The sequence below is a fragment of the Impatiens glandulifera genome, chromosome 1 (assembly GCF_907164915.1).
Source record: "Impatiens glandulifera chromosome 1, dImpGla2.1, whole genome shotgun sequence".
NCBI classification, from domain to species: Eukaryota; Viridiplantae; Streptophyta; class Magnoliopsida; order Ericales; family Balsaminaceae; genus Impatiens; species Impatiens glandulifera.
Genome location: NC_061862.1, coordinates 96,711,606 through 96,731,884, shown reverse-complemented (window position 1 = coordinate 96,731,884; position 20,279 = coordinate 96,711,606). Strand labels below are relative to the sequence as shown.

The window sequence follows — 20,279 nt, the reverse complement described above, 5'->3', positions numbered from 1 at the left end:
AGATCATGATATATATGTATGCAGTTGAAACAGACCAAACAAACAATAGCTCCTATAAATGAAGGAGAACCCAAATGTTATCATTCTATCCAACTAAATGATTCATCTGTGTTCTGCTTCTTGGTAATTAGTTGAGGCCGCCACTTTATCATCTCTAGCTGACATGACTTCCTTGTCATTCTTTTTTCTATCAGTCAGTTTATCACATTCTCACCTCTTTATATCTTTAATATAAGTGAAGTAACAATTTTTTAAATAGATACCAGCTAGACTTAAGTTGGATGATAATACATTTAGCCTATTTGGAATCTTAAAGTAGTTTTATTTCTAATTTATTTAGATGTATTGATATCATCTACAAATGTAAAATTGAGACAAAAAATAATGGGATAAATGACAAATAATAAAAACATGGACAAACTTAAAACTGAGAAATTAGTTTGGAAATGGATCTCAATTTTACTAAAAACTAATTTGGAGAATTTGTAGTGTTAGTGAAAAAATATAACAATCTGACAAAAATGGATGAAAAATTTAAACTAAGTAAATGTTAATAAAAGTTTTTTACTAGTATTAACATATGTTGAATTGTTTTGAATAACTTTATATTGATATATGAACAATTAAATAACATATACAAAAAAATTTAATTTGGTTCATTTTGATAAAAATAAAATTATAATTATAAGATATGCTAATATAGAATATTTATCCTATTTTGGTGCATTTACCTTAAAGATAAGTATTTCTCAATCTCTTCTTGTTGCTCTTCATATGTGAACCATTTTTCACTTAACTCAGATTCATGTTGGAGACTTACATCTATATATAAGTAGAGTAGAATAGAGACAATCATAATTAAGCTCAAAATTGAACTATTATGTAATTGAGTGGTAAAGAAAAATGTAAAGTATACCTTGACGTAAAACATTAAACTCATCATCAAAACCCTTCAATCTCAAAAATGAGTGGCATTCCTTGTCTACCAGAATGGGCTTGGTCCTACTAGCCTTACAGTGTTGTTTTTCTGAAAAAAGTTTGATGAGTCATTTGGTTACATTAACAGACAAATAGAAAGACAAAAATCCATGTTAAAATAACGAATTTATGACACCGAGATTTTAGAAAAAAAAAAAGTAAAAAACAATTAGATAAAAGCCAATGGAATTTGTATCACCATTTCAAGAACAAAAAAGTTGGCCAGTTAAAAAGTTGGCTCGAAAATGAAAATAAAAAACATTCTATCTATATCTATCATATTGGGAAAACAGGAATATTGCATTCAAAGTTATCCTTTTGCTATATGCTTAGAATTTGTTCACTCTAAATGTTCTAACACATTATGATTAATTATCGTATACAAATGATTATTACCCGTGCACAACATCTTTTTGACTGCAGCATTTCATCATGAGCTTCGGCTACCTGCATCTTATATTTTGATACTATGACTTCATGCTTGGAAAGTGGAATGTTATTTTTTGAATTGTTAGCTTGAGCCAACTTGTACTTCATCTGTTGTTTCAGTTGTTTCTCCTATACACAAAAATTAATGGTGAACACACAAGTTTAATGCAAAACTGCATGCCTATTTTAGAGGTAACCACAGTTTACCTATTACCTTAAACTTAGCAACAACCACATTTTGTTTAATTTCTTCCACCTTCTTTGAATTTTTCAACTTCTGCTCATTTATATAAGTTCTTGCCTTCCTGTAAAAGAAATATGATATTAAATTTGAGAGAATATCAAAAAAGTTAAAATCTTTGCTGTGAAAATGTTATAAAAATGTAATGGTTTTAACTCACTTGGTGCAAAGAACTTCATCACGGACAAAGTTTACAAGTTTAAGTTTTTTTGTTGAGTTGAGACTATCATAACTCTCAGATCTTCCATCAAATTGATCTAATTTTAGTTGTTCAGATATATATTTTGATTCACATAAATATTTATGTACACGAAGCCATGAATTTTAGTGGCTTATCACAAGAGACCTGCAACAAGAATTACAAACAATTCATAATATAGAGGATTTTGATCTAAAAAGAAAATTTCACATTAATATTTCTCCTTATCCAGAATGTGATTGTATCAGTGATAATAACTGAACATGAAACTTTGCAACTGGAGAAAATTTCCCTTCACGCCCACGCCCCCCACTAACCATGTCTCTGAAAATGCGAACCATGTCTCTGAGAATGTACTGAGACTCATCTTTTTTTAGTTCAATAATCTAAGAAGGAGAGTATAATAAACAATAATTCTTGTAAGATAAAATTAATATATATTTTTTTTATAAAATTATATGGGTTATGATGTGATAGTTTCCTCTAGGAAAATTATCCTGATTATAAAAAAGAATATAGGATTATATGAAAAGTTTATAGCTATGGACATAAATATCTACTGTATTCATTTTTTCTCAAAAATAAATTGATATTCATTTTAAACATTTAATAACTCCTAAATACTTTCTACTCAACATATATTTCTCCTAACCATAAAAGGTAACTCTTGATTTGCAGAATTTTGACACAATGAAGAATAAACACTAAAAAGCTTTGCTCTAAGAATTGCAATGCATGACCCACATCTTCGGTTTATAGTTCAATTGATTTAACAATTTTCAAATTTGATCCTTCAGGAGTGGAATTTCAGGATCAATAAATTTACTTATTGAGCTAGTTGAATCTTTTTCAACTTTTACTTTTTTTAGTTTTCCTACGAATATTTTTCTCTTGGGCAACATCCTTTTTCGCCTTCAAACCCAAATCTTCACTTACAATATTCTTTTCCTGTTTCTCTTGTATGGAAAGTGGAAGTTCCTATAATATAATGTGATCCCAATAAAACATTTTAGAAAGAATAAAGTTGCAATAAAAAAAAGAAATATTATGTTTTTTGTATGGCCAACTTTTATATAATAGAGGGAGAAAAAACGTGAACCCTAAAATTTACTTTTCCTGACTGATAATCAGAACCTCTAACTAGAAGCATCTCCGAAACAGAAGAAAAACCAATTGACTTAGCGGTGTGCACGAGTATACCAGTAGGTTTGTGCCCCCTTTTCTTCCTGTCTAGGGCATGTTTATTGATTAACACCAAAAAGCCTAAAGTTCATATAGAGAAAAATTAGTATGACGAGATCTTACATGCAAAAGTTGCAGTTACAATTGCCTCTGCACTTAGGACAAAACCAATCCTCTACAACCGACACCTTTTCTGCTTTCTCGCCATATCTGGAATCTAATAGAAGTAACTATTTTCAACTTAAATAAAATGATCTTGCTCAACAAAAGATATTCAATTTGCTTTATAAAAACACATCATATGATCCAAACCTATTCAACAAACACTTGTGGCAGTACTGGATCATGCATTGTTTATCTTTTTTCATATTTTTGCAATGTGCCATAATATCCATGGTCTTTTGTCGGCACTACAAAAAAAACATGGTTAGTGAAAACCATACAACATGGAATTCATAAATAAAAAAATTCTCCAGACAATGGATATTTTTTTCTCTGTCTTGAGAATTTTTTTATTTATGGATTCCATGCTGTATGGTTTTCACCAACCATATTTTCCTTGCAGTACCGACAAAAGACAATGGATATTATGGCACATTGCAAGAATATGAAAAAAGATAAACAATGCACAATCCAGTACTGTCATAAGTGTTTGTTGAATAGTTTTGGATCATATGATGTGCTTTTGTAAAGCAACTTGTATATCTTTTGTTGAGCCAAGATGATTTTATTTGAGTTGAAATTGGTTACTTATATTTGATTCCAAGTATGGCGAGAAAGCAGAAGAGGTGTCGGTTGTAGAGGATTGATTTTGTCCTAAGTACAAAGACAAATGTAATTACAGGTTTTGCATGTAAAATCTCGTCATACTAATTTTTCTCTATATGAGCTTTATGCATTTTGGTGTTAATCTATAAACATGCCCTGGGCAGGAAGAAAATGGGGCACAAACCTACTGGTATACTCGTGCACACCGCTAAGTCAATTGGTTTTTCTTCTGTTTCGGAGATGCTTCTAGCCCGAGGTTCCGATTATTAGTCAGGAAAGGTAATTTTTCGTGTTCATGTTTTTTCTCCCTCTATTATATAAAAGTTGACCTTACAAAAACGTATTATTTCTACTTTTATTGCAACTATATATTCTTTCTGAAATGTTGTGTTGAGTTCACATTGTATTCCAGGAAAATCCATTTCCATACAAAAAAAACATGGCACGAACATTGTAAGTGAAGATATTGTTATCGATCTTGATGACCAAAAAGGTAGGAAGATGAAAAATATTCGGAGAAAAATGGAATTAAAAGTTGATGCTGAAATTCCACTTCCTGTAGGATCAGAAATAAAAACTGTATTATCGATTGAACTGCAACCAGAAGAAATCGGTCCCGCATTACAATTCTTAGAATTCTGTAGTACTTTTGGAGAGATAACTTAACTTCAATTTTTTATATTTATGAGAAATTACTTCTTTCATTTGATTAGTTTTTTTTGTGTGTCTTCTTTATTGTGTCGAAATTCTGCAAATCAAGATTTACTCTCCAAGGCTATGAGTAATAAATGTTGAGCGGAGAATGTTTAAGAGCTGTTAAATGTTCATCATATATTTAGAATGAATATCAAATTGTTTTTGGAAAAAATGAATATCATAAATATTCCTATTCATAGCTATAAACTTTTCATAAAATCTTAAATTTTTTTATGACTAGGGTATTTTTTCTAGACTAAGCTACCACAACATATCCCATAGAGTTTTATAAAAAAATCATATTAATTTTACATTAAAAAAATTGTTGTTTATTACTCTCCTTTGCAGATTATTGGACTCAAGAAAGATGAGTCGCAGTTCATTCTCAGAGACATGATTCGTTGGGGGCGTGGGCGTCAAGGGAAATTTTCTCTGATTGTAAATTTTTTTGTTCAGTTACTATCATTACTGCAATCAAATTCGGGAGAAAGGTAAGTATCTATGTAAAATTTTCTTTTTGGATTAAAATCCTCTATATTATGAATTGTTTGTAATTCTATATTGTCTACCGTGATAAGCAATTCTATAAGCCATGAAAATTCATGGCTTCGTGCACTCCACAAATATCTTTTCGAATCAAATTATCTATGTAAACAACTAAAGTTAGATTAGTTTGATGGAGGAGCCGATAGTTACGATAGACTAAACTCAAATGAAAGATTTAAACTTTTGAACTTTGTATGTGATGAAGTTCTTTGCACCAGGTGAAATACAATTATTATGCACTTTTATAACATTTTCACATCAAATATTCTATTTTTTGGACATTCTCTCAATATAACATCATTTTTTTTCGCAGCAAGGCAAGGACATATATAGGTAACAAAAGTTAAAAAAATGTTGAGAAAGTGAAGGATATTAAAGAAAAATTAGTTGTTGCTAAGAATAAGGTAGTATTTAATTATGGTTACCTCTAAAATATGTTTGCAGTTTTGCATTAAACTTGTGGGCTCACCATTAGTGTTGTGTATAGGAGAATCAATTCAAACAGCAGATGAAGGACGAGATGGCTCAGGCTGCAAAAATTTCATTCCACTTTCCGAGCATAAAGACATAGTATCTAAATATAAGATGCAAATAGCCGAAGCTCATAATGAGATGCTGCAGTCAAAAAAATGTTGTGCACAGGTAATCATTATTTGTATATGATAATTTATCACAATACCTATTGTATTAGGCCATTTGGAGTGAACAAGTTCAAATTATATGTATATATATTTGTTAAGCATATAACAAAATTATGAAACTTTGAATGCAATATCACCGTTTCCCCAATATATAGATATAATGTTTTTTATTTTCATTTTCAAGCCAACCTTTTATTTGGGAGCTCAATTCACTGGCCAACTTTTTTGTTCTTGAAATGGTGATATAAATTCCTGTGGCTTTTGTCTAATTGTTTTTATTTTTTTTGCTAAAATCTTGGTGTCATAAAGTTTGTTATTTTAACATAGATTTTTGTGTTTCTACTTGTCTGTTAATGTAACCAAATGACTCCTCAAACATTTTTCAGAAAAACAACATTGCAAAGCTTTTAAGACAAATTCCATTCTGTTAGACACCGAATGCCACTCATTTTGGAGATTGAAGGGTTTTGATGATGAGATTAATGTTTTATGTCAATGTATACTTTACATGTTTCTTTACCACTCAATTATATAATGGTTCAATTCTGAGCTTAGTCATGATTGTCTCTATCATACTTATATGTAGATGTAAGTCTCCAAAATGAATTTGAGTCTAGTGAAAAATGGTTCACATATGAAAAGCAGCAGGAAGAGATTAAGAAATATTTATCTTACATGTAAATGCACCAAAGTAGTATAAATATTCTATATTGGCATATCTTATAATTAAAGTTTCATTTTTATCAAAATGAACCAAATTAAATTTGTTTACATGTGTTATTTAATGGTTCATATATCAATCTAAAGTTATTCAAAACAATTCAACATAGGTTTATACTAGTAAACAAGTTTTATTAACATTTACATAGTTTAAACTTTTCATCAATTTTGTTAGATTGTTATATTTTTCACAACACTACAAATTATCCAAATTATGTTTTTCGTAAAATTGAGGTCCATTTCCAAACTAATTTCTCAGCTTTTTGGTCATCATTAAGAAACATGTTTAAGTCTGTCCATGTTTTTAATATTTGTCATTTATCCTATTATTTTAGGTCTCATTGTTACATTAAATAAATTAACAATACATCTAAATAAATTAGAGATAGAAACTATTTAAGTTTCCGAATAGACTAAATGTATTATCATCTAACTTAATGTACTTCAGCTATATTAAAGATATAGAGAGTTGAGAATGTGATAAACTGATAGAGAAAAGAATGACAAGGAAGCCATGTCAGCTAGAGATGCTGAAGTGACAGCCTCAACTAATTATCAAGAAGTAGAACACAGATGAATCATTAAGTTGGGTAGAATGATAACATTTGAGTTCTCCTTCATTTATAACTGCTACTTGTTTGTTTGGTTTCAATTGCATACATATATATCCTGATCTATTTTTCTCCCTTTCTCTAATCAATGTAAATATGATTGAAAATTTAATTTAACTGTTGTAAGATAATAAAGAATTTTTTCATGTTGAGAATAATTGGCTGTGAGTTTGTTATGTTAATTTACCCAGAGATTACTTTAATATTATTCTTATGAATGCTTGTGGGTATGAAAACATGTTGCAGGCAAACAAGATGAGAAAAGGATGGCATTTCTTCCTTGTCCGAATTTAGACAACAGTTTCTTTTGTATGGTTACTATGAATTTAGACATCATTTGTTTGGCTTTGTTTTAATATACTCTTGTATTGCAGCATTTCTTCTCTTCTTTAAACTTCTTATGGTCGGAGAAATTGAATGACAAATCTTGAGACTCTTACCATCGTTTATGAATAAAATTCATATTTAAGAACCAATAATAACTTAAGTTAATTGTGTTTTTTTTTTATATAAAAAAAGAGCTTTAAATTATTGTGTTAGTACTAATTGATCTTGTCACATGAATACAAGGTAAAATATTACTAGAAAAATGTATAAAACTTTCTTTTGCTCTTTGTTGTATGTTGATGAGGAGGGTTACCTATCCTTTATATAAATCAATTTATCAACTAAAATATTTATTTTATTGATTATTATTCATTAAATTTTAATACTTTGTAAGTATTTTTTCCTTAATAATTCAATTTTTCAAAACCCAAATCAAATAAGGTTATTTAACTATCCAAACAAGGTCCAAAAGCTTTGGTTTGAGTTCACGCCTTTTTTTTACAAAAATTGTTGGTTAATCAGGAATCTAAAATTTCTTATATTTTTTTCATTATATCTATATTGTTTTTACACATTTCACTAAATATTTTTTTTATAATTACACTTTGAACAAGATTATTTAAATAACTCTAATCCCAATAAACAAGGTAAGATGATCTTGATTTTTTATGAAATTTTTTCAAAAAGCTTTATTAGAATAATTAAGTAATTTAATAATTAAAATAATACTAATATGATAGAGAGTTAGTTAAAAAAAAAGCTTTAAAAAAACTAAGAAAAAACTAAAAGCTTCAAATCTTGAAAAGATAGTCATATCATTTAGTCTTTCATTTTTTTTATTAATATAAATTAGAAGGATTATATTGTTTCTTACAACTTACAAGAATCAGATATCCTATAAAAATTTAAACCTATAATTCAAGTTTGAGCTATAATGTGTTTTTATTATGTATACTATTTTTATCATTTTTGAAAACCTAGCCCAGTCTCCGATCATGACCTCACACTTCTAAAGAAGCGTCCTACTGAAAATCAAATACCTATCATGAATTTCTATACTACTATATATGATGTTCTTCATTTTTCTCTATAACCAGTCTAAAGCCAACTTTACTACATTCGAATTATCAACTAAATTCGAACACATATAACCCCGAATAATCATGTTTTTAAGCAAATAAGATATTTCTTTTTTCTCTCCAAGAATGAGTGATAGAAAGTTACATTTTGTGCATTGAAGAAATGATAATGGTGTTTGTTAAGAAATGACACTATTCTTTTCATATTTGAGCTTTTATTTTGTATACTTCTAAAAAAGCGTTTTTAGTAAGAACTCTAAGGATGCTAAGAATTCTAAAGATGCGATTTTAGTAAGAATCGAACAACTTTATGGTTTTATATTATCACTATGTTGTTCTTCATTTTTCACTATAGCCAGACTAGTCAACTTTACTAATGCTCTTTTTTCTTCGTTATCAATCAAATCATTCTATCTAACTAAATTTGAACACAAATAACCCCGAATAATCATCTTTTTAAGCAAAGCAAATAGGATCTTTCATTTTTCTCTCCATGAATGAGTGACAGAAAGTTGCATTGAAGAAATGATATTTCTCTATACCCATTATCAAATGTCTTATTTGCTTACAAGGAAGAGAGTGAGATGACCTGGATGAATCTGCCCTCTTTTAGATTTCACAACTAAATGAATTTGAAGACAAATCTCAGTAAGTAAACACTATATATACTAATGACGTTCACTGAGCAGGAAAAGATGGGAGAGAAAGATTGCAGCCATAAAGGAACAGAGAATCAAAGAAATAAATCTAATACAAATCTATAGATAGTGCAGATTAGATGAATTCATCATATAAACCCTAACTCAAAAACCTAAGAGCTTCCGAAGAGCTAGATCAAACTGAAATAGTAATATATTTATGAATGATGTCAACACATACCTTATTCGGCTTTCTTCTTCACGTGATTTCTCTATCTTCCTGCATATAGCCATGATTTCAGCCATGATTTCTCTCCTGATGTGGGTAGCGGCGACTCTTCTCTCTCTCACTTTCTTGCTCCGCTCACAAAATGAAATAGAACCCGACTTAAAGTCGCGGTCTAACTCAAACCCGATAAATATACAATCATTCTGAAATCCGAACCCGCAATTTTCTATTTTGGGTCGGTTTTTCCTTAGACAACAATAGTTATCATATACTAGGTATGGGTGTTAAGAATATTTATATCTCCTTCTCCATTACTGATCCATAATATATTTAATTTTTTAAATTTATTTCTTTTAATAATATATATTTTTAGCATAGGAAAATATAATTTTGTAAGTATTATATAAAGAAAACTAGATTGGAACATGTTAGTAAAATAATAAAAAAAAAAAAATAGAAAGGCTAATAAAATGACGATTGCAAGTTTACCCATGCAACATTGTCATCTCTAACCTTAAAACCAAACATCTAAATATTGTTAGTATATCATTTTATTTGCGTGAAGCCGTGAATTTGAAATATTTTTTTTATTATTTAACAACTAATTCAACAAAATAACAACTCTTCTTTTTTTTTTTTCAATAAAAGCAAAAAAAATATATTAACAAATGGGGCTTATAATCATCAAAAACTCAAAATTCATAATACAAATTTATAGGTCACAATGAAACTTATATATTGGGTACCTAAAACCTAAACCTTGTCCCTTTTATTAGATAAGGTGGATATTTTACTCAAGCTCTTTGTTTGGGAGTAAATGGATCAATCTCTTATTTCTTCCTGAGACTTGAGAATGAACAGTTAACAAATAGTTTGTTTAATGGAAAATTGTTTATATGTAGTAAAGAGTTATTTATTAATGTGTGTAAATTTAACAAGAATAAAAATGAACAAATTTAAACAAGCGAAAAATTGAATAAACAATATGTAGATATTGTAAAAAAATGATAAAATTATTATTAAAACAAGTCTCGAATTCTGATGTGATATATATACTAAATTTTATTGACGTTAGTTAAAATTAATTTTTAACAATATGAAAATCAATATCAAGGTAATTGGTTATCATGAAAATAGACGACCTTTACTAATTAATTTGGGTCATTTTAGAACGATTTCACATTTTACTCTTTGGTTAATTTTAATTTTGTTCTACATGTTAATTCTAGTATTAAGAGTAGATTTCACTCCTAGTATTAAGGGTGGAATCCACTCCTAGTATTAAAATAGTACAGAGATAAAAATATTTCATCATATCTGACTAAATATATAAATGAAGGCACACAAGACCAGGATGTAGGGGCGGGGTCATTCACCTGCAGGGACCTTCTATTCCAAAGATATATGACCATCTTGTATTGTTTTATCAACAGTTTGGACGAGGTGATCATGGTCGACTAGGATATGGGAGAATAGAAACTACAGGCCATCCTTTAGAACAACGCTGTAGCCCAGTCTAAATATTTTAAAATCTTTCATATATATTTAACTTACACATCCTTGTCTAATTGGCTTTTCAGCTAATTGTTATACATGAGGTCAGGTGATCAAACCCTGGCCTCATTTTTTTTTTAATTCTATTATAATTTCAAGCAAGGATGATTTTATTAAAATAATTATTACACAAAATCAATATTTTTATTTTTATTAATTTGAATAAAATTAATAATAGAAATAATTTAAAAAGGGTAAAATATAAAGATTAAAATAATAATTTATATAAATATAAGGTTAAAATAGTTTTTTATATTATTTAATTTTAAACTATTTCAAAAATTTATAAAAAAAATATAAATTAATATTAATAAACAAGAAAAGTTAAGTTGATTTGGTTCAGTATTTAAATTAATAAATTGATATATTATTTATTCTTCTAAAATGATTTATATGCATTAATATTTTATAATTCTAATTTTGAGTGTTTATTCATTTACCACAATTTTGTATTTTTATTCTTATTTATATTTTTTGTTTACTTTTTATCTACATTCACACAAAAATTAGGCTGAAATTCATTAATTAGACATGTATATTTTTATTTATTTATTTATATATTTAGTTTTTAATTTTGTATTTTTATTCTTATTTATATTTTTTGTTTACATTTACATTCACACAAAAATTAGTCTGAAATTAATTAATTAGACTTGTATATTTTATTTATTTATTTATATATTTAGTTTTTTATTATTTAAAACTTAATTAATTTAACTTCTCATTTTGTTTTAATATATATATATTTTTAAATCGAGTATTTTTATATTTTATTAGGTTTCGTGTATTTATTTTATTTTAGTGAAGGTATTTTTGGAACTGTTTAATTAATAAGTTACTTATTACTCATATTAGTGTAATACATAGGGGAGGGAAAAATTATCAATATTAAAGGTATATCGAAAATACCGTACCGCAATATATCGAAAATATCAAATTTTAAGGTATACCGAAAAAAAGGTAAGGTATGATACCATGTCGAATTTATTAGTACGATAAAGGTATGAGATTTTTAAGATTTTGTTATATCGAGATATACCGAAATACCGAAATAGTATTTATAAGTTAATATATATATATATATATAATACTTATAAGAAAATAATTAAATACATTTCATATTAATTTAATTATAGAAATATAATTTTTGAATAATATCAAAATATAATTATACTGTAATATTATTCAATATATGCATCTCAACCTTATGCATGAGATTAATTTTTTTAAAGTTAATATGTTTTTTAGGTATCAAAGATATAATACAAAAATTAAGGTATACCGAAATTAAGGTAAGATAAATGTATGAATTTTTTTTATACCGAAATTAAAGTATATCGAAATCAAAGTATATCGAAATCAAGGTAAGGTAAATGTACATTTTTTGCATACCAAAATTTTAAGTAAGATATATAAAGTATAGATAAAACACTAAGGTATACCGTATCGACCCACCCCTAGTAATACTTTTAAAATTTTCAGCCCAGTGAAAAAAAAATCCTGGATTCGCCCTTGTTTCAGAAGTCCCAATAAACTTAATCCCTCCATTTAGAGACATTGACAGCAATGAACCTGACGGACAATGGAGAGCTAATCTTATTGCTTGTGGTGGCCGCCACACGTTAGCCATAGTGGAATGGGACACAACTGATTATCTGTAAAATCTCTTTTTCCAAGTCTAGACTATATGAGGATGCAAAATCATAATGTAAAAGCTTTAACTTCATTTTGTTGTTCCTATCAAAATACTATTATAAGAAAACTTTTAAACATACTTCATATTTATTAGTTAAGGGGTGGTTCAACAACAAATGGTAAAGAGAAAAATCCAATAATGAAGATGAAGAATACCAATAGTGATTTCCATGGATTGGCTACTGGAGTAACGAGTGCAATTCCTTCCTTTTGACTTGTTTTTGGCGATGCATGGTCCATTTGCAGCATAAAAAAGCCATAGATTATACCGGTAAAAGCTGCTCCTAAATGGGTCCTGCATTAAATTTGTCATAGGTTCTCAACGGTTCATTCAGCATCCACATTAAAATTGTTAAAATCTAGAATTGAGTATTACAAAAATCTTATGTTCTTACAAAAAAAAAAAAAGTTGAAATGGTGATCTGTCAAAATGATATTTTTATACACAACATCATTGACATTAATCTACTTTAAATACAGGATGTGAGAATTGGTGAAAGTGTTGTGAAAATTGAATTGTATTGAGTTTCTTACCAGTTATCAATTGGACCAGAAATGCTCAATATGGAACCAATGGCGGTGGCTATCATTGCTTTCTGAAACATGATCTCCAAATCATCTTTCAATATGTTGTCTTTGTTTTGGATATGATAGATGAACCAAGCTCCTATAATTGCAAATACTGGTCCCTGAAGACGAAAAATTGTGTTTCTGTAATGGGAGACCGGAAGGAAAATATTTTAGAAAAATAGAAAAATTGGTAGAAGAAAGGATTACCGTCCCACCAACACTTGGCTCTGGTGTTTGAAGAAAACTAGTCAAGTTACCAGAGATTCCTCCAAGTACATATATCAAGAAAAACGTGAATGAACCATAGAATTTGCAAACTTGAGGCCCAAAATTGAGAAGCACCCAAAATCCATGGGCAATGTGAAGAATGCCTGAATGCTGCATCAACCAAATATTCCATTATCAGTTGGAATTTCAAACATTCTAAGGAAAATTTCAACACATTCTAAGGAAAATTTAACAAAAATGCATTTTAAAGAAAATAAATCAGTAAATTCGTTCTTGAATTTGTTGAAACACAGACCCAATCATCAATCTTGTACCAGAAACATTGGTATCACTAGCCTCCACCATTCTCCAGTCATGATCAAGTCGTTTACTTTTGCTCCATATAATGAAGGAAGAGTGAAAAAGAGTTCTGAATCCGAGTTTTGAATTGGACTTGCTATTTCAAACAGAAACACTGCAATGTTTATTGAAGTCAAAATACTTCTGCATTCAAATTTACCAAGAAAACATTAAGAACAATAATGTGAGTGATCAAGCACACATATAGAACAACTAAGAGAAATAAATAAACATCTCACATCACATAAAGATCAGAGGCTTCATCATATGAACACTGAAAACCACTCTCGAAATTGTTGTTTCTAAGATTTCTATAGCTTTTCAACTTGTACTCATTACTTTTTCCTACATCTCCCTTCAGATTCTCCAGCTTCAACATCTGAGTGGAAGAAAAACAGTAAGAATCTTGTGTGTCAGTGTTTGATAAAATGAAAATTAAGTGTTAAATGTAAATTAATAAATGAGTTAGTGTAAAATATATCATAAATAAACTAATTAAATAATTGATATATATGTTTCTTTTTTAATTTTAGAAAATTAACACGACTCTTATGTCATGATCCTAAATCAGCTTAAAATGTTTTTAGTGGAAATCAAATCTGAGACTCTTGGTACGGTAGCTATCCTATTGAGTTAATTGATATATAAATTAATTTAATAAAATGTGGGATTAACATTGAAAAGTCAACTATTTTACCCATTTATAGTGATTTAATTTGTGGTTTTCATATGCTCTTACTATATTAATCTGTTAAATCATAGATTTTTTAGCTTAATTGATAAACCAAGAAGGGGTTAATAGAAATTGATACCTTTAGTGACTTTCCCTAGATAAACATCTAGTAATCTTTTGCCTTTGAGAAGATTACTTGTGCTTGGATCAGTAACCACTGTTCTCTCAATCAACGAATCCAAAGAAGTGTTGTTGGAATTGTGAAGCCTTCCAAAATAATGATCAAGGGAATCTAATTGCTTCTTATTCAACTTAGACAGTACTGATTCCTCTTCATAATTGATGTTCTTAGTTTTCCCTCTAAAGGGAATACAAGAAGCATAACCCAACCATCTCCTTCCATCATCACTCAAAACTGGAAACAAACCTCTATATCTCTCGCTAAGGGACCAGGAAAATCGATCCTTGAATATTAATTTGTGGGCAATAGGAAAACTAGTCATGATTATCTGAAAATAAACAAAACCAATCAAATCAAATCAAATCAAATCAAATACTGCAGGAAGCCAGTATTAATTACTACTACTATTCTATGTTCTTTCAGGCATTTTTACAAACACTTGATCAGCGTAAAATATTCATATAAAAAGACAGGAAAACATAACTGAAAGTTGATATATTTATTCTGAAAATGATAAAGGGGTTCTTTAAATTGTAAGAATGTACCATAAAAGGATGAAGATGCTCCAGATAGATCAGAGGCGATGAGAAGAGTATAGGCATTCTATGAGGAGAGAAAAGTGGCCATAATAATAATAATAATAATAATAATGCAGATTTAAGCATCCAACCCCGTTTAAATACAATCTTAGCTCTTATCATCGTTAGCCCATTATATATCTGCCACGTGTAAATATGGCGCGAACTATCTTGCTGAGTCAGCCGGCTCAAGTAGGGCTAATTTGCTGACTCAGCCAGCAGCCACTATCTTGCTGAGTCAGATGGCTCAAGCTGCAAAAAATTGCATTCCACTTTCCGAGCATAAAGACATAGTATCTAAATATAAAATGCAAGTAGCCGAAGCTCACAATGAGATGCTGCAGTCAAAAGAAATGTTGTGCACAGGTAATCATCATTTGTATATGATAATTTATCACAATAACTATTGTGTTAGGACATTTGGAGTGAACAAATTCTATTATATGTATATATATATATTTAAGCATATAACAAAATGATGAAACTTTGAATGCAATATCCCTGTTTCCCCGATATATAGATATAATGTTTTTTTATTTTCATTTTCAAGCCAACCTTTTATTTGGGAGCTCAATTCACTGGCCAACTTTTTTGTTTTTGAAATGGTGATATAAATTCCTGTGGCTTTTGTCTAATTGTTTTTATTTTTTTGCTAAAATCTTGGTGTCATAAAGTTTGTTATTTTAACATAGATTTTTGTGTTTCTACTTTTCGGTTAATGTAACCAAATGACTCCTCAAATATTTTTCAGAAAAACAACATTGCAAGGCTAATAGGACAAATCCCATTCTGGTAGACACCGAAGGCCACTCATTTTGGAGATTGAAGGGTTTTGATGATGAGATTAATGTTTTACGTCAAGGTATACTTTACATGTTTTTTTACCATTCAATATTTAATTAAAATATTCTATATTGGCATATCTTATAATTAAAATTTCATTTTTATCAAAATAAACCAAATTAAATTTGTTTACATGTGTTATTTAATTGTTCATATATCAATCTAAAGTTATTCAAAACAATTCAACATAGGTTTATACTAGTAAACAAGTTTTATTAACATTTACATAGTTTAAACTTTTCATCAATTTTGTTAGATTGTTATATTTTTCACAACACTACAAATTATCCAAATTATTTTTTCGTAAAATTGAGGTCCATTTCCAAACTAATTTCTCAGCTTTTTGGTCATCATTAAGAAACATGTTTAAGTCTGTCCATGTTTTTAATATTTGTCATTTATCCTATTATTTTAGGTCTCATTGTTACATTAAATAAATTAACAATACATCTAAATAAATTAGAGATAGAAACTATTTAAGTTTCCGAATAGACTAAATGTATTATCATCTAACTTAATGTACTTCAGCTATATTAAAGATATAGAGAGTTGAGAATGTGATAAACTGATAGAGAAAAGAATGACAAGGAAGCCATGTCAGCTAGAGATGCTGAAGTGACAGCCTCAACTAATTATCAAGAAGTAGAACACAGATGAATCATTAAGTTGGGTAGAATGATAACATTTGAGTTCTCCTTCATTTATAACTGCTACTTGTTTGTTTGGTTTCAATTGCATACATATATATCCTGATCTATTTTTCTCCCTTTCTCTAATCAATGTAAATATGATTGAAAATTTAATTTAACTGTTGTAAGATAATAAAGAATTTTTTCATGTTGAGAATAATTGGCTGTGAGTTTGTTATGTTAATTTACCCAGAGATTACTTTAATATTATTCTTATGAATGCTTGTGGGTATGAAAACATGTTGCAGGCAAACAAGATGAGAAAAGGATGGCATTTCTTCCTTGTCCGAATTTAGACAACAGTTTCTTTTGTATGGTTACTATGAATTTAGACATCATTTGTTTGGCTTTGTTTTAATATACTCTTGTATTGCAGCATTTCTTCTCTTCTTTAAACTTCTTATGGTCGGAGAAATTGAATGACAAATCTTGAGACTCTTACCATCGTTTATGAATAAAATTCATATTTAAGAACCAATAATAACTTAAGTTAATTGTGTTTTTTTTTATATAAAAAAAGAGTTTTAAATTATTGTGTTAGTACTAATTGATCTTGTCACATGAATACAAGGTAAAATATTACTAGAAAAATGTATAAAACTTTCTTTTGCTCTTTGTTGTATGTTGATGAGGAGGGTTACCTATCCTTTATATAAATCAATTTTATCAACTAAAATATTTTTTTATTGATTATTATTCATTAAATTTTAATACTTTGTAAGTATTTTTTCCTTAATACTTCAATTTTTCAAAACCCAAATCAAATAAGGTTATTTAACTATCCAAACAAGGTCCAAAAGCTTTGGTTTGATTCACGCTTTTTTTAAAAAAATTGTTTGTTAATCAGAATTCTAAAATATCTTATATTTTTTTCTCATTATATCTATATTGTTTTTAAACATTTCACTAAATATTTTTTTTTATAATTACACTTTGAACAAGATTATTTAAATAACTCTAATCCCAATAAACAAGGTAAGATGATCTTGATTTTTTATGAAATTTTTTCAAAAAGCTTTATTAGAATAATTAAGTAATTTAATAATTAAAATAATACTAATATGACAGATAGTTAGTTAATAAAAGTTTTTAAAAAATTAAGAAAAAACTAAAATATCCAATCAAATAAAGCTTCAAATCTTGAAAAGATAGTCATATCATCTAGTTTTTTTATTTTTTTTATTAATATAAATTAGAAGGATTATATTGTTTCTTACAACTTACAAGAATCAGATATCCTATAAAAATTTAAACATATAATTCAAGTTTGAGCTATAATGTGTTTTTATTATGTATACTATTTTTATCATTTTTGAAAACCTAGCACGGTCTCCAATCATGACCTCGCACTTCTAAAGAAGCGTCCTACTGAAAATCAAATACCTTACATGACTTTCTATACTACTCTATATATGATGTTCTTCATTTTTCTCTCTAACCAGTCTAAAGTCAACTTTACTACATTCGAATTATCAACTAAATTCGAACACATATAACCCCGAATAATCATGTTTTTAAGCAAATAAGATATTTCTTTTTTCTCTCCAAGAATTAGTGATAGAAAGTTACATTTTGTGCATTGAAGAAATGATAATGGTGTTTGTTAAGAAATGACACTATTCTTTTCATATTTGAGCTTTTATTTTGTATACTTCTAAAGAAGCGTTTTTAGTAAGAATTCTAAGGATGCTAAGAATTCTAAAGATGCGATTTTAGTAAGAATGAAACTCAAAGAACTTTATGGTTTTATATTATCACTACGTCGTTCTTCATTTTTCACTATAACCAGACTAGTAAACTTTACTAATGCTCTTTTTTCTTCGTTATCAATCAAATCATTCTATCTAACCATGAATCTTTTTAACCCCGAATAATCATCTTTTAAAGCAAAGCAAATAGGATCTTTCATTTTTCTCTCCATGAATGAGTGACAGAAAGTTGCATTGAAGAAATGATATTTCTCTATACCCATTATCAAATGTCTTATTTGCTTACAAGGAAGAGAGTGAGATGACCTAGATGAATCTGCCCTCTTTTAGATTTCACAACTAAATGAATTTGAAGACAAATCTCAGTAAGTAAACACTATATATGGGAGAGAAAGATAGCAGCCATAAAGGAACAGAGAATCAAAGAAATAAATCTAATACAAATCTATAGATAGTGCAGATTAGATGAATTCATCATATAAACCCTAACTCAAAAACCTAAGAGCTTCCAAAGAGCGAGATCAAACTGAAATAGTAATATATTTATTGGGCTTTCTTCTTCCTGCATATAGCCATGATTTCAGCCATGATTTCTCTCCTGATGTGGTAGCGGCGGCTCTTCTCTCTCTCACTTTCTTCGTTATGAATGATTTCTCTCCGCTCACAAAATGAAATAGAACCCGACTTAAAGTCGCTTACTCGGTCTAACTCAAACCCGATAAATATACAATCATTCTGAAATCCGAACCCGCAATTTTCTATTTTGGGTCGGTTTTTTCTTAGACAGACAATAGTTATAATATACTAGGGATGGGTGTTAAGAATATTTATATCTCCTTCTCGATTACTGGTCCATAATAAAACTAAATAAATATAGATATGGTACACTAATATATTTAATTTTTTTAATTTATTTCTTTTAATAATATATATTTTTAGCGTAGGAAAATTTAATTTTGTAAGTATTATATAAAGAAAACTAGATTGGATATACATGTTAGTAAAATAATAAAAAAAACAAAAATAGAAAGGCTAATAAAATGAGGATTGCAAGTTACTCATGCAACATTGTCATCTCTAACCTTAAAACCAAACATCTAAATATTGTTAATATATCATTTTATTTGCGTGAAGCCGTGAATTTGAAATATTTTTTTTATTATTTAACAACTAATTCAACAAAATAACAACTCTTCTTTTTTTTTTCAATAAAAGCAAAAAAAAAAATATATATTAACAAATGGGGGCTTATAATCATCAAAAACTCAAAATCCATACTACAAATTCATAGGTCTCAATGAAACTTATATATTGGGTACCTAAAACCTAAACCTTGTCCCTTTTATTAGATAAGATGAATATTTTACTCAAACTCTTTGTTTGGGAGTGAATGGACCAATCTCTTATTTCGTCCTGAGACTTGAGAATGAACAGTTAACAAATAGTTTGTTTAATGGAAAATTATTTATATGTAGTAAAGAGTTATGTATTAATGTGTGTAAATTTAACAAGAATAAAAATGAAAAAATTTAAACAAGCGAAAAATTGAATAAACAATATGTAGATATTGTAAAAAATGATAAAATTATAATCAAAACAAGTCTCGAAATAAGATATATATACTAAATTTTAATGACGTTAGTTAAAATTAATTTTTAACAATATGAAAATCAACATTAAGGTAATTGGTTATCATGAAAATAGACGACCTTTCCTAATTAATTTTGGTCATTTTAGAACGATTTCACATTTTACTATTTGGTTAATTTTGATTTTGTTCTACATGTTAATTCTAGTATTAAAGGTAGATTTCACTCCTAGTTTTAAGGGTGGAATCCACTCCTAGTATTAAAATAGTAAGGAGATAAAAATATTTCATCATATCTAACTAAATATATATATAAATGAAGGAACACAAACCAGGATGTAGGGGCGG

At 28.3% G+C, this 20,279-nt stretch overlaps 2 protein-coding genes across 2 annotated transcripts; both read right to left on the bottom strand.

Annotated features, from left to right (window-relative positions):
* Positions 1-1,245: 1,245 nt before the first annotated feature.
* LOC124937526 lies at positions 1,246-18,960 on the bottom strand. Its single transcript, XM_047477799.1, has 5 exons — positions 18,935-18,960; positions 9,297-9,352; positions 1,622-1,712; positions 1,375-1,536; positions 1,246-1,251 (listed from the first exon to the last, which is right to left on the bottom strand). Exons 2-5 carry the CDS (start codon positions 9,347-9,349, stop codon positions 1,246-1,248), a joined length of 312 nt encoding a protein of 103 aa, XP_047333755.1. The 5' UTR covers positions 9,350-9,352; positions 18,935-18,960.
* Positions 12,595-14,788, bottom strand: LOC124922422 (RHOMBOID-like protein 9, chloroplastic). The gene is made up of 6 exons (XM_047463152.1): positions 14,483-14,788; positions 13,910-14,049; positions 13,646-13,814; positions 13,311-13,481; positions 13,068-13,222; positions 12,595-12,828 (listed from the first exon to the last, which is right to left on the bottom strand). Exons 2-6 carry the CDS (start codon positions 14,047-14,049, stop codon positions 12,624-12,626), a joined length of 840 nt encoding a protein of 279 aa, XP_047319108.1. The 5' UTR covers positions 14,483-14,788; the 3' UTR covers positions 12,595-12,623.
* Positions 18,961-20,279: the final 1,319 nt, after the last annotated feature.